At 40.0% G+C, this 12,035-nt stretch overlaps 1 protein-coding gene across 1 annotated transcript in view; it reads left to right on the forward strand.

The window, feature by feature from the left end:
* RIN3 (Ras and Rab interactor 3) overlaps positions 1 to 12,035 on the forward strand; it is a 169,938-nt gene that overhangs the window by 105,529 nt on the left and 52,374 nt on the right. Inside the window, exon 5 of the mRNA XM_056810458.1 lies at positions 763 to 854. Coding sequence (XP_056666436.1) covers positions 763 to 854 — 92 coding nt within the window. The remainder of the gene's footprint in view (positions 1 to 762; positions 855 to 12,035) is intronic.

Consider the following 12,035-nt stretch of genomic DNA (forward strand, 5'->3'; position numbering starts at 1 on the left):
TTTGGGGTACAGACCCAGCAGTGCTATGGCTGGGTCAAAGGGCAGACATTCTTTTGTCACGCTTTGGGCATAGTTCCACATTGCCCTCCAGAATGGCTGGATCAGTTCACAACCCCACCAGCAGTGAAAGAAGTTGTTTTTAAAAGGACACTGACACTAGAATACAAACAAATGAGGTTGCCCTGGACAGTGGGAGGACTCAAGGTTGTGCCATAGGAGCGGTGGGAAAAAAAGATTTACTTATCCAAAGACAGCGAGGGGGGGAGCTGTTGTCAAGCATTTGAAGAGCTACCATTTGGAAGAAGACATAGACTGGTTTGGCCGGACCTCAGAGGACAGAGATAGAATCACTGAGTGAAAGCTGCCAAAGGCAGATACAAGCTTTATTTAACCAAAAACCAAAACTAAACTAAGCTAACAACTAGAGCTGTCAACAGTGTTGAGGAAATGGGACTGCTGCTGTTATTCCTGACAAGGCACTGATGGATTCATGCTTCATTTGTCATGAAATGTACTTAACATAACATGGTAGAGTGTCAAAGCTAAAATGCTAAGGCTGGAAAAGTCACTAGGATATTAGAACTGGAAAGGCTGTTAGGAGATGGACTATTAGAGCAAAGGGGAGCCTAGCGACCATCTGCCATTTATGAGTTCCTCATCTCTTCCCGTGTATTTTTTTCTTTCCTTCTCTCTCTCCCCAATACCCACCGCCACCACCATGACTGCCGCCAACACCATCATCCCATGTGTGTGCCTGGACAGAGATTTGCTGCCTTTCACCTTAAGACTGCCTCAGGCGATTTTGGAAGCCAACAGCTTTAAAGAACTGGAAACCATCTCTAACCTGGGACTAGGTAAGTCCTCTATTCTCTCCAAGGGAAGGGGCAACCCACAGAGTAAGCTGGATTTCTCGTGTCTACTCCTGCAGCCTTAGTGGGAAGAATTTCAAGATTTTAACAAAAATGTCTGCCCAGCTGGAGTCTGAGAGAGGTAGGACATTACATCTCCAAATGGGTAATCAACATCTCTAGGATTTGGTGATAGTCTTGAGTTGGAGACAAAGCACACAGTTTATCTGTGTGGCTAAATTGGCTTAAATCTAGCGCCTTCTTTACCTCTCCCCCACTTCTTCCTTTCAGCACAGACCAGTAGCTAAGACCATCCCAGGTGAAAGAGACTCTGTTTTGGTTTTAAGAATATTAAACGGCATCCTGGTGACCGGAAGAAAGTGGAGAATGAGGGGAGTGATACAAAGAGAAATAAAACACAGTTCTTATTTTCAAGGAACTTATAATCTAGTAAGGTTTTCTAACTGTCCTAGTTACACTGGTCACACACACACACACACACACACACACACACACACACACACACACACACACACACACACACACCATAGTGCCAAGCCAATCTACTCAATGAATAGAACTCAGGGCCTGGAATCAGGAAAATCTGAGTTCAAATGTGGCCTCAAACATTTACCAGTTGGGTGACCCTGGGAAAGTCACTTCACTGGAGAAGGAAATGGAAAACCATTCCACCATCTTTGCCAAGAAAATGTAGGGTTCTACACAAGTGATCACCAAATAACAACACACCTACTCAAACATACCACTTCCCTTTCTTTACTCAAGCTGTACCTTATGCTAGAATGTCCCTAATGTACTCCCTACCCCAGCCCTACCCCAACCATCTTCATTTGTTTCATTCTCTTATCCTGTGAAGCCGGTTCAGATGCCCCCTGTTCCAAAGAGGGGTGCATCATTCTGAACCAGAACTATGGTGTCAAGAAGGCATATTCTCTGGAAGACTGACTAGACCTTAAAAGAGGGTACATGGTGTAAAGAAATCCTACCTCTCCTCCCTTTCCCCTTCGAATATTTGGGAGAGTTTTAGCAATCTCAGAATCACAGCTATAGAGCGGCCAAGAATCTTAGAGGTCATCCAATCCAAGGCTGTCATTTTGCAGAGGGAGAAACTGATCCCCACAGAGATTAAGTGACGTGCCCAGGAGCACAGCCTATCTATGTCAGAGGAGGGACTTGAATTTGGGTCTTAAATTATAGAATCATAGTTTTCTTTCTTTATTTATTTTGGCAATTACATGCAATAACATTTCCAAAGTTACATGTTAAGACTTATTTCCCTCCCTATCTTCCTTTCCTTCTCCTGGTGCTGGCAGGCAATTTGATCTGGGTTATCCACTATAAGAATCATAGCTTTAGAGCTAAAAGAGGTCTTTAGGGTGATTGAATCCAAGTTCCTTAGTTTATAGATGAGGAACCCCAGGTCTCTTTCTCAGGATCACACAGCTAATCTATATTTTTTTCAACTCTTATCTTCTCTCTTATTATCAGTTCTAAGACAGAAGCATGGTCAGGCCTAGGCAATTGGGGTTAAGTGACTTGCCCAGAGTCACACAGCTAGGAAGGGTCATATTTGAACCCAGGTCCCTACAAATTGGACTACCATACTACCTAGCTGCCCCAGCTAATATTGTATCTAAGGTAGGATTTGAACCAATTCTTCTTTTCAAACTCCAAATCCCCTCTACTATGTTACCTCTCACCTCCTCCCAAGGCAGGGTGCTATCATGGTGCTAGGTCTAGGAGTTCTGGGTTCAAGTTTTAGCTCAGGCTAATCACATTTGGGCCTATCACTTAAGGTCTCGTTTACAAAATGAGAACAACAATCCTAATAGGAAGAGAACGCTTTGTAAACCTTGAAGTTCTGTAAATTGTTAATATTTCTTCTTTTTTTTTAAATAAAGAACCCCTACTGAACTTAGATTGAGGCATCTTACTGAAGCCTGTGCAACTGTTAGCTTCAGGGATGTTTACCTCCTCTGGAGCCAAAAGAGAAGTTACAAGCCTCAGGGAATTAAAAAAAAGTGTCACTCCTGTACTTGAATTTGAAAAATGCTGATTACCCTGAGAAAACCACATTCCATTTTGGAAGCAGACACCTCTTTTATCCTGGGATGGTGAGCGCTTAGCTGTCACCCATGACATGGATGTCTTCTCCGGGGTTGGTATCAAGAAAGTTGACAGCACTTAAAATTCTGCCGTGTCAACACTCACTTCCTTAACATCTCCATCCACATGAAACCCAATCCTCGTGTCTCTTGGGAAACTGGATTGTCCTGCTTCGATCCAGAACTGCCAAGTGTCCTATGTGGGAATGTGTGGTTTCCTAAGATCACAACTCTGAGAAAAAGCTTTGCCTAGATTGTTTTTTCATCGTGGTCGTGCCCCTCAAATATATTTTCCTGTGTCTCCTCGTCTCTGTAAAGGTCTTCCTTCATGGAAGAGTCAACTCGGCTGCTATCTCCTCTCTGAAGCTTTCCTTGACCTACCTCCCCTCCCCTCAGCTAGAAGCGATGATTCCCATCTGAAATGTCTCATAGCCTTTTATCATAGCTATTTGTTCATTTGGACCCCTACCAACAGGATCCGATTGTAAACTCCTTGAGAACTGAGTGTTTCTTAGATTTCTCTCCCATTCCCCAGGACAGCCTGGCAGAAACTTATTAAATGTTTTAAATTGGATTGATAAAGCACTTTGTACTACAGAATAAGAGATGGCAGCTGACTAGAGATTGTATCAGAACTGGAGTAGGTAATATGTCTTGGATATTGTATTAGGGAGTCTTTGGCTTCCTCGTTCCAGACTAAGAAATATGGTTATACTTGGTCACCTGCCTTAGCCCCATTCCAGCTTTTAACTTCCTATGAACTTAGTTAGCTCCCTTTCCTCTCCCAACTCTTCCTTCCTCTTCCCTGAGTTCTTCAGTGCTTACAGAAAGATTCATATAATTTCAAGAACCCTATCCTAGGCCATAATGATTTTCAGTAAAAATTGATCATTGGGGGCAGCTGGGTTGCTCAGTGGATTGAGAGCCAGGCCTAGAGATGGGAGGTCCTGGGTTCAAATATGACCTCAGACACTTCCCAGCTGTGTGACCCTGAGCAAGTCACTTGACCCCCATTGCCTAGCCCTCACCGCTCTTCTGCCTTGGAGCCAATACACAGTATTGACTCCAAGATGGAAGGTGAGGGTTTAAAAAAAAATTGATCATTAACTGTAGATTAAGCACTTACATATGTGCACCTTATGGAAACATATCACATTAATTCATGTACTTGAGATAAGGAGTAATGACCTTCTTTAAATATATTCTATCATTCATATATTTTGTCAATTCAGAGAAGCCCAACTCTGATGATTCCAAGCCAGGAAAGAGCTAGAATTGGGATACATCATAACTTGAAGCTGTATTTTATTTTCTTTTAAAATCACTAGCTTCCTTCTTAGAATCAATTGAAGTATTGCTTCCAAGGCAGAAGAGCAGTAAGGGTACCTCGAAAGTATCTGGCGCCATATTTGAACCCAGGACCTCCTGTCTCTAGACCTGACTCTCTGTCACTGAGCCACCTAGCTTTCCCCTGAAGCTGCATTTTAAAGGAGAAGAAGGGAAAGAGCAAGTTCAGAATGAAAATTCATATGAATTATTAAGGAAGCAGTAGATATTCATGCTACTATTTCCAACTATATTTCCTTACCAATGAAAACATTCTGCCATGAATAAACTAAGAATTTTTTCATACTCTTAAAAATAACAAAATAAGGAAGCGCCTTCAACCTGATAGTTCATACATACTCAGTCCTTTTTCATCAGAAGACACGCAGGTCCAGGGTGATGGAAAAAACAATGCAAATAAATTATCTTGATGAAAACAAATAACCATGATGTAGAGGATGGGATACATTTGGGGCAATTCCTTTCTTTTCTGGTTCATGGTTCTTCCCCCACCCTCACAGCCCACAGTTTGGAAAGCCTGGATTTTCCCATGCATGCATAATATATGAGAACTGTGAGGAGAGGTGAACAGAATCTAAATATTGGAAGGGACCTCAGAGGTGATCCCATGCCTCCCTAGGATTCTTAACAGTGCCCCCCACCCCACTCCAAAGTGGTTGTCCAGCCTCTTCTTGAAGACCTCCAATGAGGGGAAGCCCACTGCTTCCCAAGGCAGCCCATAAACTTACGGACAGACTGGGACAGTTATAATTGTCAGGAAGTCTTTCCTTACATTCATCCTAAATCTGCCTCTGTACAACTTCTACATGTTACAGCTAGCTCTTTCTTTGGGGGCTAAGACTCACAAATCTAAATGCTCTTCTTCGCGAGAACCCTTTCAGTATTTAGAGATGATTTTTGCATTCTCTCCTCTGTTAGTCAAACATTCCTTATTCCTTCAACTAATTCTCATTAATATATTTTCTGGATCTTTCACTGTCCTCTTCAACATGTGTCTTCCTGAAATAGAGTACCCGCAAACGAACTCAGTTCTGGCTCAACTAGGGTAGAGAATAATAGAACATTTGTTCTAGATACTATTTTTCCCTTTTATTGCTGATGAAAAAAATTTTTTTTCAATTACTTATAGCAACAATTCTTAACATGTTTTCTGACATTTTGCAATCCAAATTCTCTCTCTCCCTTTTCTCCTTTCCTTCTTTCCTGATCTATGACACATACACCAGTGTTGTCTGTAATACACACTATAATCTTCCCCCTTTTTTTTTTAACCCTTTCCTTCTGTCTTGGAATCAGGACTAAATGTTGATTCCAAAGCAGAAGAGCAGTAAGGACTAATAAATTGAGGTTAAGTGACTTGCCCAGGGTCACATAGCTAGGAAGAAGGGTCTGAGACCAGATTTGAATCCAAAACTTCCTATCTCCGGGCCTGGCTCTTATCACCTAGCTGCCCCTACTACATCTTTCTTAAAGTTGCCCAGGATAGTATTCATTTTAGGGGATACTTTATAAGATGTGCCATCTAGATCTAGCCATACCTCCTTATCTTTTACTTTCGAGGCAGATTTTTTCAACACAAGTAAAGAACCTTACATTTGTCCCTATTGAAATCATCTTCTTCATATTAGCCATTGTTCCATCCTATAGAGCTCTTTTAGACTACAATCTCTCTTATGATGAAATATGTTATCTATTACTCTAAGCTTTATGTCTCTTTTTTTTTTAATTTTATTTAATTGATTAATTAAGGAAAAAATTTTGTAAACCCTTACCTTCCATCTTGGAGTCAATACTGTGTATTGGCTCCAAGGCAGAAGAGTGGTAAGGGCTAGGCAATGGGGGTCAAGTGACTTGCCCAGGGTCACACAGCTGGGAAGTGTCTGAGGCCAGATTTGAACCCAGGACCTCCCGTCTCTAGGCCTGGCTCTCAATCCATTGAGCTACCCAGCTGCCCCCAAGAAAAATTTTCCATGGTTACATGATTCATGTTCTTTCCCCACCACCCCCACCCCCATAGACAGTGAGCAATTCCACTGGGTTTCACATGTCATTGATCAAGACCTATTTTCATATTATTAATATTTGTACTAGAGTGATCATTTAGAGTCTACTTCCCCAATCACATCCCTGTCGACCCATGTCATCAAGCAGTTGTTTTTCTTCTGTGTTTCTACTCCCTCAGTTTTTCCTCTGAATGTGAATAGTGTTCTTTCTCATAGATCCCTCCAGGTTGTTCAGGATCACTGCATTGCCACTAATGGAGAAGTCCATTACGTTCAATTATACCACAGTGTATCAGTCTCTGTGTACAATGTTTTCCTGGTTCTTCTCCTCTCACTCTGCATCACTTCCTGGAGGTTGTTCCAGTCTCCATGGAACTTCTCCACTTTATTATTCCTTTGAGCACAATAGTATTCCATCATGTCTCTTTTGAATGCAACAAACCTAGTGGCATTTCTGCCTTTCTCTAAGTCACTGATTAAAATGGCACCAGGCCAGTGATGGGGCATTCCACAAGGAAGTCCCTCTAAGTTAACATCACCCGATCGATGGCTATTCTTTTGATCTGGTTATTCAAGGAGTTCCAAATCCACCTCCATGTATTATAGCCCATATCTATCTTGTTCACAAAGAGAGCACAAATCTGTCAAGAATACTTTGCTGAAATAGCTATCCACAATTTTAAGTTATAAGTGAGTGTTACTCCTGCCTCTAGTCCAGTGAACCAGTTAACTCCCTTCTTACAAGAATACACTGCAGGGTAAGGATGGGGCTGGAGTTAGATGGCTCAATAGAAAGGCAGACCTAGAGATGGGAGGTCCTGGGTTCAAAATTAGCCTCAGATAATTCCTAGATATGTGTCAAATCACTTAAGCGCAGTTGCCTAGCTCTTACTGCTCTTCAGCCTTAGTATTGATTTGAAGACAAAAGGTAAGATTTTTTTTAAAAAGTAGATCTTGCATATATTTTCCCCTCACTGGAAAAGCAGTTGTTTTAACCATTTACTGGTCAGTTGCTACATGATATATCTAATAATGACCTTAATATTTATGTGAATGACACTCCATTTTATCATACTGGATCTATTTTTGTCATTAACTTGTATTCTTTTACCTCTCAGGCTATTGAATAACTATGAAGCTGAATAGAGAAACAACTTTAAAAATTGATCTGAACCCCTTTAATATCTCACTCAAGAATATTCTCAATGTATGGATAAAACATTATTATTATGATTTTGTAGATAGGAGAAATGAGGCATTTGATTCTTTAGTTGTTGATATCTTTTTTTTACCTTTTAAAGAAAAAAATATTAATCCATGACATTTTTTTAAACCTTTGCCTTAAGTCTTAGAATCAATACAGTGTATTGGTTCCAAGGCAGATGAGTGGTAAGAGCTTAGGCAATGGGAGTTAAGTGACTTGCCCAGGGTCACACAGCTGGGAAGTGTCTGAGGCCAGATTTAAACCCAGGTTTGGATCTGGTCTGGTCTGGATCTCTATCCATTGAGCTACCTAGCTGCCCCTGATAATCTTCCTGAAGAAAAGATTCATGATATATAGGCATAAGGATTTAGGGTAATTTTCATGCCTTTGATGCCTTTCATTTCTTAACTATGAACCATATTTACCAACATTATTTTTGCTATCTTACTACTTTGTCCACCTTTACAGAGAAGTCACTATTTTATCACAGGATATTTTAATTTAGTTTGGGAAAGTTTTTTCATTTCTTCACAAAATTGCTTCTCTAATCCCTACAACAGATAATGACATATCAGTTGTATTTATCTTCCAATTGATCCATTTGTTATGGTTTTTTAACATTCTAAGGGGAGATGATCAAGTGCCCCTTGAAAGTATGCTTCTTTTTTGCCTTTGGGCCCATTAAGAAGCTGAAACTGGCCATAAAATCCCAGGTCCTAAATCCATAGGGCTGCCTTCAGATCTCCACAAAGGGGTGAGCCCTGATGGCAAAGCAGAACCTCTAAAAGAACCACTTCCATGCCTGGAAGGAGAGATAAGCGAAGGTGATCAAAAGGGGAGCTCTAAGAGAGAGAGGCATGCTCAGGGCTAAGATTGGGGGGGAGGGAGGGGCTCTCAGCACCCATGTCCAAGGATTTGCCAATGCAAAGTAGAACATGAAATGTTTTTCTTCTCCTCTGCCCACATGCCACCAAGCAAGTCACTAAGGAAAACCACTAACTTCTCCTTTTTTCTGAAATGTCACACACCCAAACTGCCTCTGCGGTTCACTGGCATATTCTTTGCATACTACTAAGTGTTCAGCTGCCATAAGAAACGATCCAACTAATGGATGGTCAATCAGGGATCTCTTCGGGAGCATTCAGCCAGCGTCGATCAGGAACTGGCCCTGAAGACCAGAGCTCCCCAACATCCCAGTTATTGTCCTCAGACACACAAACTCTAATCCTTCTTTCCACCATTCTTTCTTCCTCCTTCCAAATGCTTCTTTGCACCGAACTTTCTGAACTACCATGGAAAATTTGCTCTCTTAAAAAATTATATATTTCTAAGTTAGACACAAGAAAAATTTCTAAGTATAGACACAAGAAAAACTCCATAATCTAATGGCACTTTAATGTTTACAAAGCACATTATCCCCACAACAGCCATGTGAGATAGATAATACAATCATCATTATCCTTACTTTACAAATAAGGGAACTGAGAGGCCAAAATAACTTAAGTTTCTTGTCATGAATCCCAGACCTGGTAAATGGTAAGGTTAGGATTTGAACTCGGGTTTCTTCAAGGCTAGTGGTACTTTTCCTACATATCACCATATTGGCTAAAATTTTCTAGTGTGTTTTTTTCCCCCTTCTAGCATGTATTATCATCATCATTTCATAAAAATCAAGCATTAACTGTCATGATTTTACAAAATGAGGAAACTGAGCAGTGAAATTCCCTTCCTGCTTTCCCATTGCTAGCCAGGACTCTTGTCTTTCTCATCAAACCCTTCCTACCTATGCCTCAGTCTCTCAATGCCCTGCTTAAAGCTGGAGCTAAGATGATAAACTATTTTCCAAGTTTAGATTTAGTGTCTAAGAATCTCACAGAAGTTGATTGTCTTTTAGTTTAATTTTTTATCATTTAAAAAGATAAATTAACTTTGTGGAAATTTGAAGGAAAGTTGTTTAAGAGCTAGGGAGATAATTTTTTGGCCAAGGATACCTTTACAGAGCCCTTCAATCTGTAGTCAAGTATCTATTTTATCCAAGAGTAATGCCAGCCCTGTGTCCAGTGCCCCATTAACAGGATGTTAAACCTGGAAGGAACCTGAGGATCATAAAACATCAAATCTCAGATTTGAAGGGATTGTTGATTATTTAGTCCAACCATGTCATTTTACAGATGAGGCGATGAAGTCCCACACCATAAAATAAACTAGATGATTTCATTTGGACAAATAGACACTGATGTAACATTAACTAGAAACTTTATTAATTTTGAACATTAGAAGTTACAGCAAGAAGTTTATATAATATTTATGTACAGGATACACATATATAATCATTTATATATAAATATAGTAAGAAAATATTTCAAGGATAGGTAAGTAGCACATGGACAGAGCACTTGGTCTGGAGTTGGGAGGATGTGGGTTCAAATCTGGATTCAGACATTCCTAGTTATGTGACCCTGGACAAGTTCTTGCTGTTTGTCTGTCTTAGAACTAATACTGAGAGAAAAGATAAGGGTTTAAAGAAAAAAAAAATAAATTATTTCCTCTTTAGTAGTTCTCTACACCCTAGGAAATAAACTTGTTATATAGAAATATTTTTTATATTTTTTTTCTTTTTTTCTTTTTGCTTTATTTATTTTTTAAAATATTTTTCTCCTGAATCATTTTCATTTTACTGAAACCTACAGGCCTTCATGCTTTTCTGTGTTCTTCATATGCAAATTTAAGTTTTCATAGCATTTGGAGGTTAAGAGTCCCTCAGAAGCCATCTAGTTTACCCAAAGCATAAGCAACATCCCCACTTTCTCAAAGTGTCAAGAAATTGTTTTCTGTGGCCACACTGAACTCAAACCCTAGCTTTGATATGTTAAGGGTACAAATTAGGGTTGTTGACTGAATATTTTATACTAGTGGTTACCAGAGATTAAAATTCAATCCTAATAAAATACTCAAGTCAGTTTGGGATTTTTATGGTGGTTTAATTACAATAGTAGGAAGAAATTAAGAAGAGAGAGAGAGAGAAAGGAATTGAACTACTCTGGAGAGCCAGATAGGAGTTCAGAGGCCTAGGCTAAGGGACCTTCTCAATCTAGCTTGGCTTCCAGCCACGAGGCCTCCTCTGAGATGAGGGACCTCCTAGGAGGAGAGCACTTTAGGGGGTAAAGGAAAAGAGGAATCAGCCTAAACCGCTCACCAGGCACACTAAGAACACCACCACGAGCTCCCAACGCTGAAAAAAAACCAATATCTCTGAGAGAGAGAGAGAGAGAGAGAGAGAGAGAGAGAGAGAGAGAGAGAGAGAGAGAGAGAGAGAGAGAGAGAGAAATGACGCAAAATATATAGAACATTCTTTACATCACTTCCTGCGTCTCACATGTACCAATGATAGCTTACGCTTACGCTTGATTTAGGACAGCCCAGGGGGTCTGTCAGTTGTTTTTGATTTGTCACTTGCTAGCACATGTCAGTCATAGGCCATCCTCCCCAACACTTAATCCTTAAGTAGGGGTGTATACATTCCTGGTTGCTAGAATTCTAAGACTAAGCAAAATGGAGAAAATCTAAAATTCACAAATACTAATTTTTTTTAATTTTATAATATTTTATTTCATCATTTCCAAGCATTATTCATTAAAGACAAAGATCATTTTCTTTTCCTCCCCCCCACCCCCACCCCCCCCCCGTAGCCGATGCGTGATTCCACTGGGTAATTTGATGTAGTCAAAATTATTTATTTTACGTTTTGTGATTCTTTCTAAGTCTTGCTTGGTTTTAAAGTCTTTCCCCTCCCAAAGGTCTGACATGTATACTATTCTGTGTTTACCCAATTTACTTTTGGTTTCCTTCTTTATGTTTAAGTCATTCACCCATTTTGAATTTATCTTGGTGTAGGGTGTGAGGTGTTGATCAATTCCTAATCTCTCCCACACTGTCTTCCAATTTTCCCAGCAGTTTTTATCGAATAGTGGATTTTTGTCCCAAAAGCTGGGATCTTTGGGTTTATCGTATACTGTCTTGCTGAGGTCGCTTGCCCCCAGTCTATTCCATTGATCCTCCTTTCTGTCTCTTAGCCAGTACCAAATTATTTTGATGACTGCTGCTTTGTAATATAGTTTAAGGTCTGGGACTGCAAGGCCCCCATCATTTGTGTTTTTTTTTTCCATTATTTCCCTGGATATCCTTGATCTTTTGTTATTCCAAATGAACTTTGTTATGGTTTTTTCTAAATCAGTAAAGAAATTTTTGGGGAATTCAATGGGTATGGCACTAAATAGATAAATAAGTTTGGGTAGGATGGTCATTTTTATTATATTGGCTCATCCTAGCAGTTAATGTTTTTCCAATTGCTCAAGTCTAGTTTTAGTTGTGTGGAGAGTGTTTTGTAGTTGTGTTCATATAGTTCCTGTGTTTGTTTCGGGAGATAGATTCCTAGGTATTTTATTTTGTCTAACGTGATTTTGAATGGGATTTCTCTTTCTAGTTTTTGCTGCTGAGCTGTGTTGGA

The sequence above is a fragment of the Monodelphis domestica genome, chromosome 1, assembly GCF_027887165.1.
Source record: "Monodelphis domestica isolate mMonDom1 chromosome 1, mMonDom1.pri, whole genome shotgun sequence".
NCBI lineage: Eukaryota > Metazoa > Chordata > Mammalia > Didelphimorphia > Didelphidae > Monodelphis > Monodelphis domestica.